Source organism: Labeo rohita, chromosome 13, assembly GCF_022985175.1.
Source record: "Labeo rohita strain BAU-BD-2019 chromosome 13, IGBB_LRoh.1.0, whole genome shotgun sequence".
Taxonomy (NCBI): domain Eukaryota; kingdom Metazoa; phylum Chordata; class Actinopteri; order Cypriniformes; family Cyprinidae; genus Labeo; species Labeo rohita.
In genome coordinates this window covers 14,542,894-14,570,726 of record NC_066881.1, presented here as the reverse complement: position 1 = coordinate 14,570,726, position 27,833 = coordinate 14,542,894, and the positions used below count along the sequence as shown (strand labels likewise).

Below are 27,833 nucleotides of genomic sequence, written 5' to 3'. Positions count from 1 at the left end.
TCTTGAAACTCATCTTTGATAATCAAAATGACATATTTAAACGTTTTTTTCCTGTGAAAATAATTCATTTATGTCTTAAAACGCCATGAATGTAACTACACAATTACCTCATTTAGCATAAGTTAACTAAATTAGTCCCTGCAACCTCTCAATCACACCAGCTCGGACTTTCTCCACTTTTTCACTCATTTAACTCATAGTAAACAGTAGACAATTCAAAATGCAGTACTAGATAAGTAGTTAACGTTATCTGAGAGTAAATCCGTGAGTGAATATTCAAATTCTGAAAGGATTAACGTTAGCCTAGAAAGTGCGCAAAGAGCGCTCTCTTATATCATTAAAAGGCTGTCACCTGAAGCTCTACACTGCTAAATTCATCTCTTATTTACATAATCTTACTTACATCTTATTTAGACCTTGTTTGTTTTTAATGAGAGGATTCGCAACCGTGCAAAACTCTGTCCTGGACAAAACTTCGGCGTTTTGACCGTTGAGTGGATTCTGACTAACTTATCTTAAACGCCTCTGATTGGCCATTACATTTATAAAATCATCAAATACGTCTCTGATTGGCTACGCCGCACAAACACATAAATAGAAACCTATGATATGAAAAGCCCCGCCCCGCAGGTTGACAGACTGTTTTCATGTTTTTGACATTATGAAAGCCGCGTTTTTTGAGACTCTGGTAAACCTATGGTATCTTTGGTAAACCTTAGTTTTAGGGAGAAAATACACGACAGTAGAGTTGACTGATGAATTTTTAAAATGGTTGTCTTTAAGCATATTAAAACACCACACAGACACGTAAACAACGTTAAAAACTTGATTTTCACCACAGGTGGTCTTTAAATATCGAAACGTCAAAAACTACTGAAACTGTACAATAATAAAATCTCTCTATTTGCAATTACATACATGTATAACTACTAACAATGCATTGCTATATTTGTAATTATGATATGTTGGTTAATTTTATGATGCACATTCAACATCAGGTGAATGACTTTGACCAGAGGTTCGATGTACCGCATGCATCATAAAATTAACCATCAAATTAACCAGCAGGTGGCACTACTGACATAAAACATGAGACAGGGCTTAGCATAAACCAGGACTAGGTCATACTTCAGTTAGGACATTAAGTAATTTTTATAAACATGCCTTAGAAAAAACATTACTGGTTAGTAATTTTAAGTTTCTTTCAGTTAAAACAGCTCAGACTTACATTTTAGTCTAGGATTAGGCTTAAGCCTTGTCTGTGAAACCAGGGATCATTGTGTTTTTGTTACTAGTATGTTTATTTAGGTGGCTTTGAAGAATATTACATGTATGTGCAGTCATATAGAGGTTAGAAAATGCACAAATGTACACTATCCTTAAAAATCAGAAAGTTTTTGAATGAAGTAACAGTTATACAATGAAATATTACAATTTAAAATAGCTGTTTTCTTTTTTTAATTTACTTTAAAATTTAATTTATTTTTGAGATGGCAAAGCTGAGTTTTCAGCAGTCATTATTCCAGTCTTCAGTGTCAAATGATCCTTCAGAAAACATTCTAATATGCTTATTTGGTGCTTAAAAAAATATTTAGTAGGGTACAACGTGACTAAAGGCGCCCTGGGGTAAAAGGCGCTTTTGATATTATTTTCCTCTAAACCACGGGGTGGCAGAAATACATGGCGTGGCACTTTCCAAAGCATCCGCTTTTCAAGATATACGTGCAAATTTCTCTGATCTTTGACGCGATCGCAGGCAGCAGCGAAAAGTCGATTCTGTGCTTGCTTGATCTTACTGTTGCTGTTTTTAAAAATGTTGTAGATTTAAGTAACAATTGAGAATCGCTAAAATACTTGAATATATCTTGAGACAAAAGTCTTCTTAATGATTTTCAGTTTTGAAAGATAATTAAAGCAGCAGATTTAAATAACAAAAGAATATGTAAAAGTATGCTGTTTGAGGTAAAAAGAGCCACTGCTGTTGGGGCTAAAAGGTACATTAGTTAACATGATTATAAACAGAAGGCTGACTTTTCCATTTGTTGATATGGCATTGTTAGATTCAGATGGTCAATATCATATATTATGTTGGGTGTCATCATGTTTAGAATGAAACCATCATATTTAAAAACATGATATTAATGATATCATATAAGATCATCATTTGTTGTCACTACTATACTACGATATTCAGTTACTATAGGATCTCCTTCAATGCTTTCAGAATCTTTACATTTTAAAATGATTTTGTTTCTGTATTTTAAAATATGTTTGATATTAACATTTTAGTGACAATATATTTATTGAACAAAAACTAATTATTTTATTTATCAAAATAAGCAGAAAATAGTACAAACTTTGCTAACATTATAGTTCCGAACAAGTATTAACTTAAAAAAAAAAAGTATTTGTATCAATACTGTGTGCTATTTTACCCCATGCTGGTGAGCCTTTTACCCCATGTGAAGGGTATAAGGACCCCCTTGTCTCCTCATACATTTATAAGATTTTTAAACAAAATGAACGACTCGTATTATTTATTTTTACACAAAATGTTCAAGAGAAATGTATATATTTTTCTGCAATTATACACTGAAAAGCACACTTTTTCTTAGGGTGTGCCTTTAGTCCCATTGTACCTTATTATTAAAAAAATGATCTCCTTAATATTTTTGTAAAAACAACCAAAAAAAAGTATATTTTTTTAGGATTTATTAATGAATCTAAAGAACAAGCATTTATTTGAAATAGAATTATAACATCATTAATGTCACTTATGATCAATTTAATGCATCCTTACTGAATAAAAGTATGAAATTCTTACAAAAAAACTGTATGAGAAAGACAATTTTGGAGACACTGTATGCAGTAGTATTATAAAGACGTTTAAACAGTTACTTGCCCCTCACCTTGCCAGCTATCATTGCAGACACAGAGCTTTTCTCCAGTGAGGTCGCAGTATCCGCGGTCAGGACTGCCACAGTCATCCCAACAATAGGGAATATCACAGGCCTCACCTTTCCAGTATCGCTCACACTCGCAGTAAACACTGCTGGAGATGGAGTTGCCCGTTGTACACCTTCCATGACCTGAACAGTTATTAGGACAGGAGTTGATCCTGAAAAACACAGCAGGGGAAGAATAATCAATAATCAATACGTATGTATAAAAAAAATGAAAGCATTGTGACTGTATAAAGATACTCACGAATAAAAGATGTTGAATCCCGTAAGATTATAGGCAGCATCACTGAAAAAGTGCAACAATGCATATCCAGATGTGGTCACCACCTCAGGAATGGTTTCATTTCCTTTTGTTTCTGGGACAACCAGGCCGCTGGACATGCAAAATTATGACACAAAATTCAGACAGGAAAGACTTCCTTCCTTTGTGTTCACATGTTCCACTCAGCATGAGGACAGCTGTTGCTAAGCAAACAGTATCAGGAGCAAGGAGCAGGATAAATCTCTACTGCATGCTCTTGATTGTCCAATATTCTGCTAATAAGGAAGAGGATAAGCTCACAATCAGAGCTTCAGCACAACAAAGTGGACAACCACAGAGATGCAATGGACCAGACGCCGAACACCAACACAAACACACACACCGAAGTACACAGCGGGTATCTGAAAACAAGGTCTATCCCATTGAAAAGGCATAAGAGATAACACTTAATAGGAAGAAGAAGAAAGACAGAGAAAAGATAGGGAGACAACAGAATGAAGCAAAACAGACTGCTTTATTTTTAATGTGACTTTATAACCTGTAGTTCTGAGAGAATGCTTCCTACCGGTTTTAGCTTTATTGCTCTTATGAAAATGTGGTATTTTTTCTTGCAAATGAATGGAAAACAAGCAAAGGTCATTGCGTAACTTGGAGCATCATAAATTAGCTAGTGCAACAGTGCCGCTCACTTTTTCAGCAACCTTACTTCCGAAAGTATAACATTCCAGGTTTTTTCACCATATACTGGACTTTCAATGCAGCTTCAAAAGGCTCTACACAATCCCAGACAAGGAATTAGGATCTTATCTAGCAAAACGATAGGTCTTTTTTTAATAACAATGAACATTTATATACTTTTTAACCACAAATGTTCATCTTGCACTAGCACGCATCACGTTATCATGTTGGTAAGGTCACGTGTGACATAGGTGGAAGTACCGACCCAGTGTTTACAAAGCAAACATGCAAAGTCAAATGCCCTTTACAAAAAAAAGGTAAAACAACGATGTTGGGCGATTTTGAAGTTGGTGGAAAAAATGAGATGAGTTTTTCACTGTACCCTACCTTTTTGAACCAAAGCACAAAGACGAAGAACTAACCGCGCACGACCTTTCCAGCGCGATTACGTAATGTGTGAAGTCACAGAGGCGCATCGCAGAGCTAGTGCAAGAAGAGCATTTGTGGTTAAAAAGTTTATACATTTTTATTCATTTTATAAAATAACTAGATAAGACCCTTATTCCTCATCTGGGATTGTGTAGAGCCCTTTGAAGCTGCATTGAAACGTAAATTTGGGCCCGTTGATCCCTACTGAAGTCCACTATATGGAGAAAAATGCTGTAATGTTTTTCTCAAAAACCTTAATTTCTTTTTGACTGAAGAAAGAAAGACATGAACATCTTGAATGGCATGGGGGTGAGTAAATTACCAATTTTTATTCTGAAAGTGAACTAATCCTTTAAACATGATTATTTAAAATTATATGGTCATGGAATAGTATAATTTTTCCACAAACTAAACATGTTTTGATAAAATTCTTTCTCATTTTCTGTAGTCACAGATCATGCTTACCTGCAAACCATTTATTAATTAAGGTCCATATTCTGATTAGGCCTTAATTCTAAAAATAAGATGTTTACAGGCTTTATAGAGATATTTTGAGTAAATCTGTGAAAAAACTAAGATATGCGCATTTTTCATGCTATTTACACTAACAGTCAAAAGTTTTTGAACAGTAAGATTTTTAATGTTTTTAAAGAAGTCTTTTCTCCTCACCAAGCTTGCATTTATTTGATATTTGACATTGACATATGATTTGAAAATACAGCAAAAACAATAATTTTGTAAAATATTTTTACCATTTAAAAAAACTGTTTTCTATTTGAATACATTTTAAAATGCAATTTATTCCTGTGATCAAATCTAAATTTTCAGCATCATTACTCCAGTCTTCAGTGTCACATGACCCTTCAGAAATCACTGTAATATGCTGATTTGCATTTCAATATACATTTTTATGATTATTATTATTATTATTATTATTAGCAATATTATTATTATAAATAATTAAAACCATTCAAAAGCTTGGAGTCAGCATTTTTTTGGAGGGGGGAGAAATTATACAAATCAGTCATTGTGTTGTTTATTTATTTATTTATTTATTTTATTATTATTCTTTTTTTTTAAGACATTAGAGAAATTAACACTTTTATTTAGCAAGGATTCGTAAACTGATCAAAAGTGAAAAAGAAATTTATAATGTTGCAACAGATTTCTAACATAATAATATGTATCTTTTTAACATACTACTACTACTACTACTAATAATAATAATAATTGTTTTTGTTTTGTTTTGTTTTTGAGCAGCAAATCAGAATATTAGAATGATATCTGAAATATCATGTGACAGTAGTAATGACGCTAAAACTTTAGCTTTGAATAAACAGAAATAACTTACATTTTAAAATATATTCAAATAGAAAACAGTTATTTTAAATAGTAAAAATATTTCATAAATGCAGGCTTGGTAAGCAGAAGAGATTTCTTTTAAAAAACATTACAAATCCTACTGTTCAAAAACTTTTGATTGGTAGTGTAGACTTCCTGTTCCTGCCATTCATTACTGTGCATTCTAGTCATTTTAATTAAAACATTCATCCTCATTCATTTTCTAATGATAGCAAACAAGGCTAAATTATGAACTGGGAATAGAGGTTAACACTCTTGCTGCGCTTTCAATTAAAAAAAAAATTCTTGTATTGCTAAAAGAAGAAAAGTCACAAGTTCACACAAATGAAAAATCATGTAATTTTAAGTGAACTTCATGGGTGACAGTCTGATTTGATTCTGCTGCGTTGTTGACTGATAAAAGTTAAAGTTTATCGTTCATTTAATTAAACTAAACATTAAGAGTTCAGTCCATTTTGTGAATTTGATGCTTTTGTTATACTTTTGTGCTTAGGCCAACAAAATGCATTTCTGTTTGACATTTGTATCCGCTGTGTCAGTTTATGTGCATTAATAACTTTGATTCCACTATTACTTACCTAAACACAGCTACCAAAGGTGCGTAAATCGAGTCTCCATCAAATACATACATGTGATCCCAACTGCACTCGGTGGCAAAATGGTTAAACCTCAACCTGAGCACAGCATTTGGGCTAAAATAAAAAGCAGAAAATATATTTTTAATAATTAATAATAAAACAAATGTATTTGAACCTAATGCTCACAAATGTCACATAAATAAACTAATTTAGCTCCAAACATTTATTTTAATTCTAATTCTAATTTTTAAGTTGCTTTGAACAAAAACATCTGGTAAGTAATATATATAAATAAAAGACTGAGAGATTAGCTTGACATAGTGGTACTCACTATCCTTCAATCAGCCAAGTGCATTTAGTCTTGTACTTGTAGTTCACTGGTCCATCAGTAAGTGATCCTGATGACTCTGTCAGCCTGCCAAAGAAAAAAACAAACAAACATCAGATTGGCGATGATTAAAAATGGCTGACATTTGACATCTTTACTGCACAGCCTGGCCAGAAAAATCCTCTACAGCGTCCAATGTCACCATCGTGAAACGCAATCCACGTGCGTCAACAAACTGCCCATGTGACACTGGCACAACCACCTGCTCCTGATTCATCCTCTTTCCCCTCATTTTCCATCCATCCTTCTCCAACACAGAAACGAGGGCCATAATCCCAAAGGATTGAAGCAAAATATACTCATTTGTCTGATAGTGGAGGAGGGCCAAGACCAGAATGTTACTGCACAGTACAGAGCCAGTCACAGCAACTGTACATCAATCAAGAGATCAGCTTATCTACGAAAAAACACGTTTATCACACAAACCGCACAAGAATAACCACCAGCAGCAATGAGTCAGAGCATAACGTAATGAACAACTGGCATAACAACTCATGCAATCCTAAATGTTCTGGACACATTGTTTCCTTTAGTGATGACCACGAAATTAAATGCAAACATTATGACTTCTGTTTTTGAGAATTCTACAGTAGTGACTCACTCGTGACCCTTGTTTTTCAGTACAGTGGCTTGTTCATAACCACTACCCATGAAGCACTCAAACTTTATTCAAAAACTGCAGGAAAATATTCTACTCTATGCCCTGGTGTTCGATATTTTAGTAAATAAGATACACTCTGTGACTACCCATTCAAAAATAAAAGATGGTGTCATAATACATATTTTATGTGGGGGAAAAATTATTAATTTTCATGTATTTTCATACTCAGGTTTCACACTTCAGGTTTTTCTGCTGTAACTATGTATAATATCAATCCAAAATACTTGTCATCATGTCAGTCACACACACCAATCACACTGTGCTTGTGTTTAGACTAGGACTGACAGTGTGAAGGCAGGAGCTCAAATAAAGGACAGGAAGTGATTTTAGGACGTGGCTAAGGCAGATGACTAGTGTTCCTCAGGCTAGCACAACATGACACAACACAACAAGAGACAAAAGTCACTTCCCTACAATACTGAAAAAAAGGCATTTACTGCTTGTTTTTAAAAAAGAACAACTGTCTATTTTTTTTTATTATTATTATGAACTCGTAGTGTTTATTTACACTAAGTGCAAATAACCTGCCTTGTTGGCAGAGGCCATTTACACTAACTCCGCCCACCAACATATGATTGGCCTAGTCAACACTACAAAAGACGATTATTAAACATCAGCTCCAGTAGTGCAGATGGTAAAATGTGTGCTGTACTCCTTTCAACGTGATGGACCCGGGTTCAAATCCACCTTTTGGCAAACTTTTTTTCTCCCTTTTCAAATCTCATATCTAGTATCGGTTACAGTTAGGGTAGGTGTAGGGAGGTGTACTGTCCCAATAAGGTGGCACCCATTTAATGATTTAAATCAAAATTATAATTTGCACTCAATACGTTATTATTGCACACTGTTTTTATAATGTACTATGATAGTGAGGTGCAGATAATTGCCTCTATTTGCAATAATAATTAGAAATAGAAGAAAATCCTGCTATTTTAACAATGTAAATAGCATCTATCACTATTTGCACTTAGTGTAAAAGCATCTATCGTTAAGAAAATATGCTATTTTCACTTAGCGTAAATAGCATCTAATTGCTATTTGCACTTAGTGTAAATAGCCTCTATCGCTATTTACGCTATTTATGCTTTTAGCCACTGCCAATAAAAAAATGGTGAAAATGGATTCCAAAAATCAAGGCTTCTGATTTTTCAGTGCTCTGCATAGCATTTCATTTCCATCATGAAAGTTTTTGCGTCATTTTGAATTTTTCGCAAAACCTACTAGTCCTTGTTTTTTCGCCCATTCAGAACTAAACCAGTGCAGAGAAAATTCTCTCTCTTGAGTGATTTTCATCAAACTCAGAACACTTATGAATAAGCTCAGTCTTTGGTCAAATTCCAAAAAATGGGGAGTCTGACCATTTGGTTGTGCTGTAACGGCAAAAACATGAAAATGGCTGTGACTATGCACCCATTAGTCTGAATGACTTGAAATTTGGCATGCAATGTCTTTGTCCAATGTGCGACCAATATCTATGAGGGCATTGGTGTATCTTGGAAAACATGGCTGCCATCAGCCAATCAACTTTGAGCACCTATTAAATGAGGTTAACAAAGGCTTATCAGAACAAAATGCAGTGGGCCTGTTTGACTCCAGGCCTGAGAGGTGAGAAATTTGAAAGAAATCGGCCACTAGGTGGCGCTATTGTGTTTTATGCGTCGGATATCACACAACGTTTAACAAAAACACACAATATTCATATCATATGTTAGATCTCATACTGAACAAGTTTGCCTCCAGAACCACTGCTGTCAATCAAACTGTTCGTTAAATATTTGACTTTATGTAAAAAATCTACTTTTTTGACCTCATCCTAGACGGTTCATCCGGTTTTTACCAAAATTGATACAGACCATCTTCGGATGAGCCTAACAAAAAGTTATCAAAAGCTTTTTGATAGACCCAGCCGTTCTCGAATAACACACAAATGAATTTGACAAAGACCTCGCCAAAGTGCACATGAGGCTATATCTCCTCAATGCTTTATCATGTTCAGATCAAATTTGGAATTTTTATGGCAACCACGTCCTGTGGTTACCTGCACAGTGTCACCTAGTGGTATTTATGATTTTTCAGCCTTTTTGAGTAATGTCTGTAATTGCTCAAAGGTCTTAAAACGCTTGAATGCTAGATTTTTCTTTTATGCCAAAAATATTTAGGATTTTAATTAAAGATAATGTTCCATGAAGATACTTAGTAAATTTCCTACCGTAAATATATCAAAACTTAATTTTGGATTAGTGATATGCATTGCTAAGAACTTCATTTGGACAACTTTAAAGGTGAGGGGTTTTTTTTTGTTTGTTTTTTTTACACCCTCAGATTTTCAAATAGTTATATTTTCAAATATTGTCATATCCTAACAAACCATACATCAATGAAAAGCTTTCAGATGATGTATATATCTCAATTTAAAAAAACTGGCCCTTTATGATTGGTTTTGTGGTCCAGGGTCACATATATTTCTCTTGTCTGAAAAAAATAGTGTAGAAACAATTTCCAGAAATTGCAATACATCTTTAAAACTAATTAGAAAGAAATCACAAGTAGCACATTGAATTAAACATGAAATAGTATCTTCTTGTAAAACATACTCTAATAATCTTACAACATCAACAAAATACACTGCTACTTTGCTAAGAAAAAAGGAGAGAAACTCAGAACCAAAAAGGACACAATTCTTTTTTATTTTTTTCCCTGAAGCATTGGGTCTTATTAATCTCCTCTCTTCCACTCACTCATGTGTCAAAAACTGTAACCTACTTTCATTGCTGTCTGGGCCAGGATGGACTACCTGGATTCTCTTGAAATATTTCCTATTGTCCAAGGTGACTTAAAGCAAATTAATTACAAAGACTCCAGGCGCTCGGAGACTGATGTACAATGGCCCACATAACAAATTAAAACCTACTATGTATTGTATTTTACCACAAGCAAATGTAATAAGACAACGGATACCCTATTCTGCTCAGTCACAGCTGAACACACAACATCCTTCTGAACTACAAATGAATACCTCTGAATAATTTGTGACTGGTACCTCAACACCTAAACTCTCTGAAGAGAACAAAGACCGCTTTTAAACTGAAATCATTATTAAAACACAACAAGGCTTCTAAACCATACAAGGGAGAAATATATAGCAACCCAAAGAGACACACTCCGACTGACTCTGGGAAGACAAGATAAACAAGATCAAACTTCAGTATCTCTGAGACAGTATAAAACTCCCTGGAGTCTCCTCGCAATACTTGAAATTGCTTTCATAACATTAATGTCTGTAAATGTCTTGAACTGCACAAGAATGAGCCAAGCAAGCCACAAACCCATGCTTATCAGAAAACAGTGCTTTATACCCCATTCGTTTTCTCTCAGTTAACCCACAAACATTTGCAAAAAAATTGAAAAACACAGTGTGCCCCAAACACAAACCACATCTGGCAAAACAGACAAAATCAACTGAAGTTATTTCACCACAAAGCCAGCAATGTAAAGAAGTCAACTGCAATGTGTTTGTTGAAATAGTTAGGAATGAATATTGAAATAAACAGACTGGTTAAAAATGTACTTTTGTAAGAATGTGAATCTACCTTCAACAAAACGTGATACTAGTAAAGAAGGGCACTGTAATTTTTCTTCATTAGTTTCAAAATACTCATTTACGCTACACTTTTTGGGGTGAATTCAGAGGTAGCAATTTCATAATCAAGGATTGTAGCTTTAATCACAACATGGAATTTAATATATTGGTAAATATTTTGCAATTGTCTTGTCTCAGTCAGGGGGCGTTTCTAGGATTTGAAAACATTCGGGGCTGGTGCCAAAACATCAGGGGCTAGCGGTGGTGGATAGGAGCTAGCATCATACTTACGTAAAATTTTGTTAGTCACAGGTGGGTGAACCTGGATCCTTCTAGGGAGGTCCAGGGGCATGCCCCCCGGGAGAAAATTTGATATATTTTAAAGGTAAATTCATCAATCTGGTGCACTTTAAGAGTTCAAAAATAAGAGCTCCAACTTAACCCATGTTCAGTGTGCAAACTGAACAAAGAAAAAAGGTTGATGACCTGACTCACCCAGTTTCTGATACTCTGAAAACATCTGATCATAAACTGTACGTGTGAGCAAAGTCATATTGTGCTTTTTTTAGTTAATTTTAGTTAATTTGACAGATACTTTGCCAAAGCAGTGGCACAAAACGGCGTTGTAACACTATGAAAAATAGTAAATAGTAAATCACTGCAAATAGCAAACAAAAGTATTATAACAAATTATTATTATTATTATATTAAATATTATAAGAAAATTATAACTTTACAAAAATACATTACACAAATACAATAATAGGGCCCCATTTTATTTTTTCCAAATTCAGTTTTTTAATAATTTTTTATTTTTATTTTTCTGGACTCCTTTTTAATGGTTAAATGTAATTTTATTAATTAAAAAACAAACAAAAAACAACATGTGTAATTAAAACAATGAAACTTATACGATTTAACATCAATTTATTAAAAGTTATGTTTAGGGCCCTTTGAAATTGTTACCAAATTTGTTTTTGGCATGTCTATTTATTTGAATGCATAAAACAATTTCTACAATTTCTACAACAGCCTTCTACAACAGCCAACAATTCTGTGTTGTGTATTTAACATTTTCTGGTTATCAAATAAAGGCATAAAATATATAATTTATAAATAATCTTTTAATTAATGAAAATTACATTTTATTTTTGGCAAATAAAGGGGGTGTACTATTAAAATTTAAAAGATGGAAGAAATATTGTGTAACAAAGTTTTATTAATTTTTCAACAGTAGTAGTAGTGGTAGTAGTACTGTAGGTAAGTACATTCTACTGAATGATAGTACATTTCTGGCACAATGTCTACAAGCTAAACCAAACTTTTATTTTGACGGGTTGCCGTGAATATTTTTAAATTTCTGTGAGTATACCCTGGTTTTACTCAAATGAAACCGTGAAATGCTCACAAAGTACTCTCAGAGCAGTTCTGGAGATGTTGTTCATGCATTTTTTTTTATGGCAGACGCTAAAATCACAGTGAGCGTTGCATGCGTGTAGTAAAGGAAACCGTGCGTGCGTCTGCACCATTCATCATAAAGAGACACACAGAACATGCAAGATTCATACTTAAATGGTATTTTGCGGCTGGATATTTACAGATACTAATCCATGTTGCGATTTGATTTAGTTGTAACGATCAGCTTTTGATCAATTAATTCAAACTTTAACAAATTCTGTGAATTCCTCGGAAATCATATGGGCGGTACCAACCCAAAAAAACATTCGGGGCTAGAGAAAACTCTTTCGGGGCTCGAGCCCCGAATGATTAGCTCTAGCGACACCCCTGGTCTCAGTTAAGAAAGAATTAGAATGACCAAAATAGTGCAAGGTTACACCTAACAACAAGAGCTTTGAGATACACATACAAACAAATGCATATACATACATGCACACAAACTATGCAAAAAATGTGTATGTATATTGGATTATGATTAAGACAAAAGGGCTAGTGAATGTCTGTCAGCAGGGGATGATCTCATCTTCAAGACAATGCAGAGTCCAAATGTGAGCTATAAAAGCACTACTGTTACACTACAACAGCACTGCCATTCTAAATGGAGACTGTGTCACTCTTACAAGAGGTGACAGGACTATTCTTAGAATGTGTTTATTGTATGATGGGAACTACTGAATTAAATGGGCACTTGGAAACACAACATTTTCATTTCTGCGGTTAACAACTGTCTGATATGCCCTGTACCACATCGTAAATGTTTTTATTAGAGATACTCTTGCCAGCTCTGGCAACAGTAAATCCTTTGAAGCACTTATGTTGGGAGAAACAAAGATGTATGCTAAAAATATCACAAATGCTTCAGTTTTTACTGCGGGTGGGGGGTTTCTGAAATAAAAAAGCAAAGTGTTTTCTCTAAGTTTGGGTTGCTCCAGTCCAGAAACAGTATAAATTATACAGTAACAAAATATTTCAGTTGTCTAATTTTATACGTCAGATTCACGCCGCAGTGACATTTTATGCTCACCACACACCATGCAATTTTAACCCTAGCCAACGAGTGTCGGTCACAGACTTTTGGGGGCCTTAAGCAAACCTTTGTGAGGGGGCCCCTGTCAGTACATTCATAAAAAAACCCTAAATTACCTCCAGCTCCTTAAAGGGATAATTCATCCAAAAATGAAAATTACCCTCTGATTTACTCACCCACAAGCCATCTTAGGTGGATATGACTTTCGTCTTTCAGACAAATACAATTAGAGTTATATTAAAAAATGTCCTGGCTCTTCCAAGCTTTATAATTGCAGTGAATGGCTGTTGAGATTTAATAGTCCAACAGAAGTTCAATAAAGTGCATCCATCCATCATAAAAATACTCCACACAGCTTCGGGGGGTTAATAAAGGCCTCCTGAAATGAATCGATGTGTTGTGTTAGAAAAATATCCATATTTAAAACTTTATTAACCTTCATAATCTCTAGCTTCTGCTAACTGTCGTACTGCATGTTCACGAGAGAGTGGCGTTCCAGCGGATGACATAGACGCAGCTTCAAACAAGTTACAATACTGCATGTTCAAACTCTTGGTAGCTTCAGAATATACCTGAAACTGATTCAAATATAGAATCTTATGAATAGACTACAGAAAGCAAGGTAATGTGCCCCTACTTGACCATTTCAGTGTACTTTTAGCACTCAGACAGGTATGTTCTATGCAATTGTTTTCATAGAAGGAAACAAGATACAATTCTAATTTCAACATTATTTCTTCTTTAAATAAAATATGTTTCAGCTGTACACAAAGTGACCAACATTTGGTTTTCGACCACTGAAAATGGGTAATATTCAACAATATGGACATGGAGTCTCATTGAGAGCCTCATATCTCTGGGACTGAATCATGTAGGGCTTTGAAGATTCCAAAAGAAAAGATAATAATAAATAGAATCTAAAATCGTGATATCTTTAATACTTCTTGAGTTATAGGCACGCAAACATTGGAAAATGAATATTTATGGCACTCAGACTGGTATGTTCAATGCAGTTGTACTGACAGGAAAAAACGAGATCTCTAGTTTTAATATTATTTGTTCTTCAGACGTTCCTCTTTAAAAGAAAAGAAGTATCATATAATTTCAAACTGACCCACACTTGGTTTTTGACCACTGAAAATGTGTACATTTTAACGATTTACTCCTGGAGCCATACTGAAATTCCAATATCTCTGAAACCGAACTACAAGGCCTCTAAACCATACGAGGGAGAAATATATAGTAACCCAAAGAGACACACTCTGACTGACTGGAAAACTAAATGGACAAGGTCAAACTTCAGTATCTCTGGAATAGTAAAAAAAACTCTCTGGAGTCTCCTCACAATAGTTGAAATTGCTTTAATACCCATAACATTAAATGTGTCTGAACTGCACAAGAATGAGCCAAGCAAGCCACAAACCCATGCTTATCAGAAAACGGTGCTTTATACCCCATTCGTTTTCTCTCAGTTAACCCACAAACATTTGCAAACCATTGAAAAACACAGTGTGCCCCAAACACAAACCACATCTGGCAAAACAGACAAAATCAACTGAAGTTTTTTCACCGCAAAGCCAGCAATGTAAAGAAGTCAACTGCGAAGTGTTTGTTGAAATAGTTAGGAATGAATATTGAAATAAACAGACTAGTTAAAAATTTACTTTTGTAAGAATGTGAATCTACCTTCAACTATACTTGATACTAGCAAAGACGGGCACTGCAATTTTTCTTCATTAGTTGCAAAATGAGCAATTCCATGCAAATGTCAACCTTACCATCAAAAAATAACATTTTTACCAAAAGAATAAGACCCTGTTTAACTTGTGCATTTAGGTCTGTATTTTACTGTACTGATGTGCTTTAATAGAAATTTGAAGGAAATCGCTATGTTCAACCACCACATATAAGGGGTGCGCCTAAAAGTAAAATTACATTTTTATTCGACGGTATTTCATGTTTTCAAATGAGAGATCAAAGACTGCCCATTATTTAATTGATGTCAACAGTAAGTATTTTGTAGAAAGATGGAGGCCTGTCTGAAAAGTAAATGAACTCACTTTGTCTAAACAGCGATGATTTTTGGATTTATAAGGGTTTGATTTATGACGTCTGGACGCTTCAGCGCTGTGTCACGTCCGTAACATTTTAAAGATTACGTTTATATCATATAGTAATTATTAATGCAATTAACTTGAAACTTTCTGTACAAAGCCAACTTATGGCCATGCTAATTATGACCAACAGCTCATCTCTATTCTTTGCTCTTATCAATCATATAATGCGTTACGGACGTGACCGTTACGGACGCTTCATATTAAATCTTATACCGGCACGCATGTTTACGCAAGTTGCTGATGATTGATAGCCTATACTGTGTAGGTCTAGACTGCTGTGATCTGTTTTAGGCTTTATGTATCATAACATTTTAGAAATCAATTAATTTTAACATTTTAGAAATTGCATTCTCAGCGAGAACATTCTCATTCTCAGCGTTTTAGCTAAGACTGCATCTGCTGTGCGGGTCAGAAATGCACAGACGGACTGAAGGACAAATCGCCAAAACTATTTCAAATGTCATAATGTTCATGTCATTATGTCGTCTTTAAAACTTTTATGTGTTTCACATAACTTGTGTCGCTGTGTGCTGCAATCATGTAGAGAGCAAGATTTGCATGTACGGCGCGCATGCTGCTGAGCGTGACGCGCAAGAGATGTGCTGTGGAGTAACATCATTCATTCTTATTTGTCTAAATATTTTTTCTTCATTACAAATCTTGTTTGGTGTTATTTTGTATTCACTATGTTATGCAGATGCAGTTGCAAAATGTGAAACTGTCTTATTCGCAGTCTAGCATTTTATGAATATTTATGTGTGTACAATATTCAGTAACTTATCCTGTTTGATATCTTTATTATTTAATGCATTAGCGATTTATTAAAACAGGTTTATGAGAGTCATTGAAACAAGTTTCAACAACAACAACGAATTGGAGCGGCATCGACATCAGCCCGTTATTATACAGCCTTCAATTTGCAGGTTATACTAATGCGGATCCCTACTATAAATGTGCTCAAAGCTATTATCCATATTTAAATGTTTGTTCGGAAACGAATTAATGCTCAAGCATGACAGGGAGGCGCCCGCGTGATCACTTGCATTTTTTTCTGATAATGAAACAAACTTAAAATTGGGGTGCCTTAAATACATAAGAAATAAATCTAAAGAAAGCTTGCCTATTATTAGTGAACCAATTCAAAACGAAATCAAATAGGCTACTAGCCTACCTGTTTATGTAATCTGTGAATGCATTTCTCTCTTCAGTGGAGATTTCATGAATTTCATATTTGCAGAGTCAAGGACTCTGAAAACTCTTCCATAGTGTTATAAATTTCGCTTTATTGATTTTTTTCCTCTAAAACACAAAAAGGAAAATTGAAATCGAGCCCCTGCCTGACGTGGATGAAAATTATACTCCGAACCCCAAGTGGATTTAGACAAATTGACAAATTCAAGAAGTGTTAGGTCGTGCCCCGCGCTCTCCTAGGCCTGTTATATATTTAGAATATTTTACTTAACCTGTTTGTATCTTAGTTATTTAGTAAAACATTAAAAGCATTTTTTTTTTTTTTTTTTTTTTTTCATGAAAGCATTTTTTTCAGCGGCAATCGTTTAATCTCGATCAGGGGCGATTTTAATTTTGGGGCGGGGGCGGTTAATGAGGGAATTTTATATAGTACAACCCTATTTGGGTTGTAGAGGACACACCTTGTCCTCTGTTTCTCACTCTGCGCCGCCGCGGACTGAAAAAGAAGAACGCCCTGAAATACAGGAGGAGCCGATCAAGGTTTGCTGCAACTTTCTAATGAAATATAAAAGGGACTGAGACGATCACGAATTCGTGTACAGTTTATGGAGCTAATCGCAAAATTTTAGGGAGGCTGCAGTCATTTTAGGGGGGCTAAAAATGGCCTAGCGACGCCCATGATCTTGATTAACAACTATGATCAATGAATTTGAGCACCGTTGGTCAGTTAAATTAACGTCAGCCTTCAATTTATAGGTTATAACTGCACCTGCCTGGGATGTAGACTGGTGAGGATTTATTTTAATGTGTATTCCAAACTTTAGCGTTAACCTTTAGGCTATACATGTGCTATATTTTTGGCCCGTGTTTGTGCGGAATATCAGTGCGCATGAAAGGGGCGCCTGCGCGATCACTTGCATTTTTTTCCTGATAATGAAACAACTTAAAATCAATTCGAAACTGACTTTATGTATGTAAATTCATAATAAACGTTCTGCTATTGTAAAATAATGAAAACAAAAAGGATGTGTCTGCCGTCTCTGAACTGGAGCGCGTCTCCAAAAAGAACCAAAACTCAGCATGTCTCACATAGAGAAACATATCTACAGAAAACTCGAAATGTCTGCTTTTAAACAAACAAACAAACAAAAAACGAAATTAAATACTCCCTGATTATGTCTGAACTGCATTTCTCTCTAAAGGCGCAACGAGTAGGCTACTGTGGAGATGAGAGTTAGCACTGTGAGTTTCATCTTGCAACCGACAAAAACATTAGTTTATTCATAAATAATAAAAATATCTGCTTTTTCTATACATTAATAATCATAAGGCTACTTTTGCCTGTGTTTTGAGGCAAACCTTATACGTGTGCTTGAGCGCAAAATATATTAAAGGTTATTATGGATTAGTAGGCCTATTTTAATATAAATGCGCGATTAGTTGAATAGCCTAATGGCTTAAACGAACGACTACTTAACTATAAAAATCTTTAGCGTGGGGCACCCCTATTAAATACCCACTAAACAGCTCTATTATAGTTTTGAAAGTATTTTTATAGGCGTTTTTATAGTCGAATCAATTCCGCTTTTCAGATCGGTCACGTCCGTAACGGAGAGATGTCACGTCCGTAACACTGATTTTTCGTGTGGAACACAAAAACGAAAATATAAATCAAATTAACATTTCATGCTTTGTAAATAGCCAACCCTTCTCCATTCGGCAGATATTGTTGCTTCTAGTTTTTGCATTGCAATTCGCAGAAAGTTTACAAAATATATTGTCTCCCAGAAACTCGTGTCTTTTTTTGTCACGTCCGTAACGCATGTGTTTTTCCCTCATTTAAAATATAAAACAGGTTTATAGACCGATACTTTTCTGATGTCTGGACTCTCTTTTAAGGGGTTTAGAAAAATATAAAGAGATGGTTCAATATATTGGTAATAAGCATAATTTAAAAGAATTTATATTTCAGGTTTTGACTGCAAATGTCACGTCCGTAACGCTGGAATTGCTCAAATACTCATTTACGCTACACTTTTTGGGGCGAATTCTGAGGTAGCAATTTCATAATCAAGGAATGTAGCTTTAATCACAACATGGAATTATAATAAATTGGTAAATATTTTGCAGTTGTCTTGTCTCAGACAAGAAAGAATTAGAATGACCAAAACACTGCAAGGTTACACCTAACTTTGGAAAAAGAATATTTATGGCACTCAGACTGTTCAATGCAGTTGTATTGACAAAAAACAAAATCTCTAGTTTTAATATTATTTGTTCTTCAGACATTCTTCTTTAAAACAAAAGAAGTATCATATATTTTCAAACTGACCCACATATGGTTTTTGACCACTGAAAATGTGTCAATTTTAATGATTTACTCCTGGAGCCATACTGAAATTCCAATATCTCTGAAACCGAATCTCATAGGGCATTAAAAATAAAGATGCCAAAAGGAAAGTTTGATAAGACCCAATATCTAAAAGGGAATTACAATATCTTTAACACTTCGTGAGTTACAGACATGCAAACTTTGGAGAAAAATTAGAAAAGTGTTGTTTCCCCATTTTTGAATGGTCATCATTGGTCAACAGATTTCACAAACAGAGCTACCAATCTCTGTAAAAATAACATTATGATGCTGCCATCTTTCTAAAGTCATTTTTACCCCCCTGTAACTTGACTCTGAATCTCAGGTGAAAATTGCCATTTTGACCTCCCTCTACTGGATTACTCTACTGGATTATAAATAGTGGATTACTCAGTAAATATTCATCAATGACGTTTAATATTTTAGCTTTCATCACTATATATGTGTATCATTCCTCAGAAAAAAAAATATTAGCAAAATCAAAATGGCACACAATGACCCAACTTGGTTCTCATGAGACTAGCATATTCTCACCTGAGCTTATGGTACGCCTACACCCTACGTCATCAACTGGAACACCACTCTCTCATATGGCAGTTAGCAGAAGCTAGAGATTACAGTTAGTAATCTCTTTTTAAATAAGTATATTATTCTTCCACAAATGCATCAAGGCTTTTATTAACTTCTTGGAGCCGTGTGGAGCACTTTTTATGATGGATGGATGCACTTTATTGGACTTCTATTGGAGTATTGAATGTCAACAGCCATTCACTGCCACTATAAAGCTTGAAAGAGCCAGGACATTTTTTTAACATAACTCTGATTGTATTTATCTGAAAGAAGAAAGTCACACACACCTAGGATGGCTTGCGGTGAGTAAATCATAGGGTATTTTTTTATTTTTGGGTGAACTATCCCTTTAATCTGTTTCTTTTTTGTTAAAGTCAATAAAGAGCAGAGAATGATTCTTTTTGTTGTTTCTCATTCATGTGAGTGATGATTGCTATGTGTGAACTACCAAAGGCGTCATCTGAGAGATGCACTGCAGATGCCCTAGAGATATTTAGCATGTTATGTCCAAAATACTGTACTTTTCACACTATACAACTGTCTGTCATCACCAGTGTCAATTCCAGGCGAAACGCATTTCACACTACAGTACTTGGATTGTACACAGATCTGAAAATGACAAATACCACCACTCTTTCTACAAGATTAAATAAATCCTGCATATAGATTAAATATTTCCACTGCATGTGTGTTTTGCACACACAATAGAAGCTCTGTGGAGACCTAACAATGAAAGAACTGGTCATTTTTCTTAAATAACCTTGACCTGCTGGCACTGTCCTTCATTAAAAATGAAAAATCACTCATGCTTAGAGACAATGGGGGCAGCAAGGGCAGAGATTGATATTTGTAGGTCTCTGACGTATAGTCACGGCTCGTCGATTTCCCGCCGTCCACTCATTCATCTACTGAGCCAGGGATGAAAACCCCACTAGCTTTTACATTACAACCACAATAAGGTCAAGAGAAAGGTAATAGAACTTCACAATGGCCAAGCCTTAAATGCTTGTCTACAACGCCTCAGAGCTTGATGTGAAAGATCAGAGCGTGAGGATCTCATGACTGAACACACATTTAAATATAGACCAAAGCGTGAAAAAGTTCATCTGTCAGAGTTGTTTTAGGGGCTCTTTTAATGCTGGAGTGCATTTGACAGCAACTTGCTTGCAAAAGGGATTCATATTGGAGCAGAGCTATAGCACAGCCTGAATGAATCACATTCTTTTCCTCAGTAGGAGCTTTCTGATGGGTTGACAGCTCAACCTTAATTATTTTTTTTTTAAATGGAACTGGCATTTGAGTTCAGAGAAGAAACACACCCAACCTCTGCTTCCTGAGGAAACTTGTGACATTTATATTCTCTTCCTAAACTTCCATTGTGATACTCATTCATAAACTCATTACTGGTATGAATCAACTAGTGTATATGTCATAAATAACATTTTACAGTAGGCAACTGCTTTCTCTATGGTCATATCTGGCAATTTGCCAACTTTAAGGGATAGTTCACCCAAAAATCTGTATGTCTTTTATGAACACAAAAGGGGATATTTTGAAAAATTCAAACAGTTTTGGTTACCACTGACTTCCATTGCATGAACAAACAAAAACACTGACCCACTTCTCATGATATCACAGACAGAAGAACTACAGAGGAAAGAAAGTAATACAGATTTGGAAGCAAAAGCACAAATTCTTTGGAATAAGTATTTCATTTACACAAGTAAAAAAAAAAATAGTTCTATATAGTATCAGATGTACGACTTGAATCAAGTTGCCGCTGTCATGTGACATATAGCGTCTGTTGCGTTCTTTTACTGCCATACACAAATCCTCTCCCATAGGTTCATGTGACGGTAGCGTCCATTAGATGTGCACTTTAGAATGTCATGGGATATCTGTATAGTTTTTCACGTACTATATTGTAGGGAAGTACGCATATTTGCCAGTGTGAATAAAGAAAATTTTTGGTGCCTTTAAAATGTTAACATGAAATAGAAGCTCTGCACTGATGCTGTGAACAAAGTCACAAGATTAACAGTTTAAGCACATACTGTTCATACAAGATTATAAGAAGTCTGTTGTCATAGAGTTTGATTCATAAGTTCTGAAGAAGCGGTCATAATTACTTGATGTTTCACTGCAAGCCTGAGTGGAAAATGAAAAGAAATTTCATCATATTAGACAGACTCTGAAACTAAAGAGCTGCTTTTCACCAGAGTATAGATGAAGGAAGTAGCCAAAACATTACTAAAGAGTCTTTTACTGTGCAACTAGTTTTATATACAGTTGAGGTCAAAAGTTTGCACCCCCCTTTCAGAATCATTAAAATGTTAATTATTTCACCAAAATAAGAGGGATCATACAAAATGCGTGTTATTGTTTATTTAGTAATGACCTGAATAAGATATTTCACATAAAAGATGTTTACATATAGTCCACAAGAGAAAATAATAGTTGACCCGGTTCAAAAGTTTACATCCCTTTGATTCTTAATGCTGTGTCCTTACCTGAACGACCCACAGCTGTTTTTTGTTTTTTTTGTTTAGTGATGGTTGTTCATGAGTCTCTTGTTCGTTCTGAATAGTTCACTCAATTGTCCACTGTTCTTAAGAAAAATTCTTGAGGTCCCACAAATTCTTTGGTTTTTCAGCATTTTTGTGTATTTGAATCCTTTCCAATAATGACTGTATGATTTTGAGATCCATCTTTTCACACTGAGGAACTCATATGCTACTTTTACAGAAGATTCAAACACTCACAGATGCTCCAGAAGATAAAACCATAGATTAATAGTGAAAAATGTGTACATTTTTCTTATTTTGCCTATTATATTATTTTAATTTAGTACTGCCCTTCAGTACTTCAGAGGCTACAGAAGACAGTTACATGTTTTCCAGAAGACAAAATAAGTTAATGCAATGTTTCCATTTGGAGCATCAGTGAACATTTGAACCTTCTGTAATAGTTGCATATGAGTCCCTCAGTTGTCCTCAGTGTGAAAAGGTGGATCTCAAAATCATACAGTCATTGTTGGAAAGGATTCAAATACACAAAAATCCTGGAAAACCAAAGAATTTGTGAGTATTTTGTGGTATTTTTCCCAAGAACAGCAAGCAGTTTAAATGTTCAGAACAAACAAGGGACTAAACAAAAAACACAGCTGTGGATCATTCAGGTAAAGACACAGTATTAAGAATCAAGGGGACGTAAACTTTTGAACGGGGTCATTTTTATAAATTCAACTATTATTTTCTCTTGTGGACTATATGTAAATGTCTTTAATGTGAAATATCTTATTAAGGTCAGTACTAAATAAAAAATAACATGCATTTTGTATGATCCCTCTTATTTTGGTAAAATAACTAACATTTTAATGATTCTGAAAGGGGGGTGCAAACTTTTGACCTCAACTGTATAGATAGATAGATAGATAGATAGGTAGATAGATAGATAGATCTTATAAATTGTAATCCGTTACTGATTTTAAATTACATGACAAAAATTATAGTTCGTAATGTAATCCATTACATTACACATTTTAGGTAATGTAATCAACCTACTTTTTGATTCCTTTTAGATTACCCGTTGCGTTACTTTACTAGTTACTTGAAGAAAGTCTGATTACATAACTGATTACATAACTCATCTAGCCTATTGGCTGTTAACAGTCATAGTGAATAGTTAGTTAAAAGTGAAAATTGGACACCAAAATAAAGTTTGACCTATATAAAATAAAAATGTACAACATTAAACAAACATCCTATTTTCCCATTAAGTGCCAAAGGTTCGCTTATATAGTAATCAATACTGTCTTGGACAAAGCACAGCCTTGGAGTCAGAACCGCTGCTTTAAAAGTAATTTCCTGCAAAAGACATGAAGACACAGAAAGTGCATTTTGATGCTGATGTGTGAATAGTAGCAAGACAGATGAAATAAATTGTTTGCCCCAACAGTAGATGTGGTAGACTAGAAAAGATAATCCAGCAATTTTACAACACTTGCATTTCGCTGTGAGTTCACTTCCCAGCAACTGGGGTTCCATTATTTGATCTTCTGCTGGGAAAAGCAGTTCCCATCAGCCAAAAAATACTGCTGTTATAGTGAAACAGCCACTCCCTGAGGGTTGGGAAAACAAGAGTGCAGTGAATTGTAATGTTATCTGTATTAAGGATAGTTAAACACATACAAACACAGTTCAAAAAGGTTCTCAGTGGTCGTGCCAGCACTTACAAACACTGATTACTCAGAGCATAGCACCTGTTACATGATGCTTTGAACCAGCACAGCCTGTTCAGTTGATATCAATAAAGTTCTGCTGACAGCAGAGCCCTCTCAGCCCGAATCAAAGACTGAATATCAGTGCCTCCTCAGCACTACACTAATCCAAATTTATTCCATCAAATTACTTCAGAGACAGAATGGATTTCCTTTCAACAGGGAAGGATAAAACTAAAACATTCCCACAGGTTATACACTCAGATTACACTTCTTACAGATCTGACAGGATTAGTTTTTGTAAGAATCTTGAGTAGCAGCTATTATTAAGACACTTGTGATTTCATCTAATGATTCAGATGTGATGTGGCCACTAAAGAAAGTTATGTGTTTTAGTACCACGTATCAACAAGACTTGTATGCTAGTGTTCAAAAGTTTTTGAAAGAAGTCTCTTAGGGTGTGTTCACACTTGTCATGTTTGGTTAGATTAAAATAAACTCTGGTGCGACTGCTCTGTTAGTGTGGTTCATTTGAATAAGTGTAAACGCTGCCATCTGAATCCTGGTGTGCACCACACAAACAGACCGAGACTGCTTAAAAAACAGGTCTCAATCCGCTTCCAAATGAACTCTGGTCCATTTCAAATGAAATATGAATGCAACACAGACTAAATTATTCTAAACGAACCAACAGGAAGTAATGACAAGATGCGATGCTATGCAACATTATATTATGAAGGAAACAGCTTTGTATCCAAAACAAAATGAGCAGAGGGCAAACGTGGAGCAATGAGGAGGTAAAGTGCCTTTTATGAGCTCTTTGTGAGTTCGCAGGTGGTCAAAATAAAATCATATACACGCAACAATGAACGCGCTTAGTCCAGCAGACAGCATTAGGTGTATTCGACTTAAATCTGCTTCAAGTCGAACGCACCTTTTGTTTGGGGTGTTCGTGAGTTCCGTCACGAAATATTCATCATTTAACCAGACCAATCAGGCTGTGAACGTACCTCTATGCCTTTAGGTTCAGTATCTTTAGGTTCGCTGTTAAAAATGCCAGTGTGAATGCTAAGCAGACCAGGACTAAATGTATTATTTTCCTTTTTGGTCCAGACCAAATGGACCAAATAAACCAAACGAACCGAACTACAAGTGTGAACACACCCTTTTTCTCACCAAGGTTACATTTCCTCAAAAACACAGTAAAAACAGTAATACTGTAAATTACTGTTACAATTTAAAAGCAATTTAAATTTTCATCATCATTACTCTTCAGTCATTTATTATTCTTATCAATGCTGAAAACAATTGTGCTGCTTAATATTTTTGTGGACATTGTAATTTTTTTTTCAACTATTAAAACATTTATTGAAATCAATTGAAAACAGAATCTAAATATTAGATGACAATCTTAAATTAAATGCAAATTAGTTGAAACCCTAAAAAACAAAAAACAAACTAAAAATGAAAATAAAATTAATTAAATATAAAAAAAAACGCTAAAAACACAAAACATTAAATAAAACAACAATGAAAACTAAAAATATTAAAAGATAATTTTTTTATTATTTCAAAAAACTACTGAAGTATATAAACAATACAAAAAAATAACACTAATATGGACCTATGTATGCATGTATATATAGGATAGGATGAGATTTTTCAGAGGAACCCCACTGTTAAGAGGTACACTACCAGTCAAAAGTTTTTGAACAGTAATATTTTTAATGTTTTTAAAAAAGTCTCTTCTGCTCACCAAGCATGCATTTATTTGATCCAAAGTACAACAAAAACAGTAAAATTCTGAAATATTTTTACTATTTAAAATAACTGCTTTCTAAGTGAATATGCATTAAAATGTAATTTATTCCTGTGATTTCAAAGCTGAATTTTTAGAATCAATACTCCAGCCACATGATCTTTCAGAAATCATTCTAATATTCTGATTTGCTACTCAAAGACATTATTATTATTAATATGTTGAAAACTGCTGAGTAAAATTTTTTCAGGTTTCTTTGATGAATAGAAAGTTAAGAAGAACAGCGTTTATCTAAAATAGATATCTTTTGTAAGATTAAATAACATGAAATGTCTTTATCATCACTTTTGATCAATTTTAAGCATCCTTGCTAAATAAAAGTATTAATTTCTATCATTTCTTTACCAAAATATATATAGTCTGATCTTTGGATCTTTCTATTCATCAAAGATACCTGAAAAAATGTACTCAACTGTTTTAAATATTAATATTAATTTTAATAATGTTTCTTGAACAGCAAATCAGCATATTAGAATGATTTCTGAAGGATCATAGAGACTGGAGTAATGATGCTGAAAATTTGATCACAGGAATAAATGACATTTTAAATATATATTCAAATAGAACACAGTTATTTTAAATAGTAAAAATATTTCACAATATTACTGCTTTTGCTGTATTTTGGATCAAATAAATGCAGGCTTGGTGAGCAGAAGAGAATTCTTAAAAAAAAAACAACAAAAAAAAAACATTACAAATCTTACTGTTCAAAAACTTTTGACAGGTAGTGTATATATGTATGCATATAGATATAGGACATGATGTGATTTCTCAGAGGAACCCCATTGTTAGACAAAAACAAGAGGTAACTTCCACGTTAATTCTCAGAGGAAATGTGTCCCCCCCCAAACAGAGCTAAAGTGCTAGTTTTAATTTGGAGCCAAAAGAAAAGCAATTTACTCATCTAACATAGAAGCCTCAACAATAATGTCAACACATTCATTTTAAAACAACATTTATTGTATAAAGTATAGACTTCATAGCAGGTCTGAGAGCACTGGCGTCCAACTGAAACCTCCAACAGACAGAGATAAACAAGCTGTTAAAATCATCCAAACATTCGCATCATATAAATAAAAACCAGACTGGAGTAGAAGTGTTCTGACGCGGACACAGAGCGACTGTAAAAGCACTAATTAGTGGGTGAGGTCTAGAGCGGGTTAGAATGAGACTATGTCTAAGTGTAAATGAACATTTACTATATTTTCCTGTGAAGTCCTTTGTGGCTAGCAGACCCTAAGTATATATTAAAAGCTAAAACATGATGCTCCAGTGTGCGCACCACATCAGCAAGCCCAAAAGTGACGTCAAAATGTTTCAAGGGTATGATTTGAAGTTGTTTACTGTATATATTTGTGAACATACAATATATTGCTCTGCCATTTATGTCATCTTCAGACAGCAGTCAGTATCTCAACCCACAGGATCACACAGAACAGACACTGTGGCATTTGAAAACAGAGCACGGTTGGGTACTGGATCACAAACACAGATCACACGATTAGTGCTGAAGTCTGCCGTTCCATCTCCCTAATGAGAGGAACTGCCACTGTGATTGTATATGCGCGGGATTACAGCTCAGGATTAAAAACTGCTTTATGAGGCATGTGTTGGCAGCATGTGGGATTGTTCTGTGATCATTGTGGCCAGGACGTTGCTAATATAAATAATAAAAGAGGCCATAGAGAACCAGGCAATCATTAGTTTAAAGGGATAGTTCAACCAAAATATTGAAAATGTGTCATCATTTATTCACTCACATGTTCTCAAACCCAAAACAAATACAATAGCAGGTGTTAGAAAGAATGCTACTGATTGACATCTTCAGTCACTATAAATGTTGATTAAGGTTGTTACTCTGCCTAATATCTTTTGTGTACCACAAAAAAATAGTCATATGGATTTAGAAGGACATGAATTATCATTTTACATTAGTTGCATTTGTTATGCCTGCATTAGTTACCATGAACTAACAGTGAGCAGCATTTTTTTATTTAATGTTAATTTATTAATATACTGTTTTTTATTATTATTTTTAAAAGATTATAGTACATTTTACAAGATCTATTTTAGTTTCTACTTTCAGTTTAGTTTAAATTCAATGTTTAATTTTACTTGCCTTTTTTTTAATATCTGTATTTCACAACTTTTATGCTAGTA

General features: G+C 34.5%; 1 protein-coding gene across 2 annotated transcripts in view; it reads right to left on the bottom strand.

The window, feature by feature from the left end:
• Positions 1 to 27,833, bottom strand: part of atrnl1a (attractin-like 1a) — a 318,119-nt gene that overhangs the window by 268,221 nt on the left and 22,065 nt on the right. For both annotated transcript variants that reach the window (XM_051126138.1, XM_051126139.1), the window contains exons 2-5: positions 6,604 to 6,687; positions 6,273 to 6,386; positions 3,208 to 3,336; positions 2,910 to 3,118 (exon numbers count right to left, since the gene is read on the bottom strand). In XM_051126138.1, the coding sequence (XP_050982095.1) occupies positions 2,910 to 3,118; positions 3,208 to 3,336; positions 6,273 to 6,386; positions 6,604 to 6,687 (536 nt within the window). The remainder of the gene's footprint in view (positions 1 to 2,909; positions 3,119 to 3,207; positions 3,337 to 6,272; positions 6,387 to 6,603; positions 6,688 to 27,833) is intronic.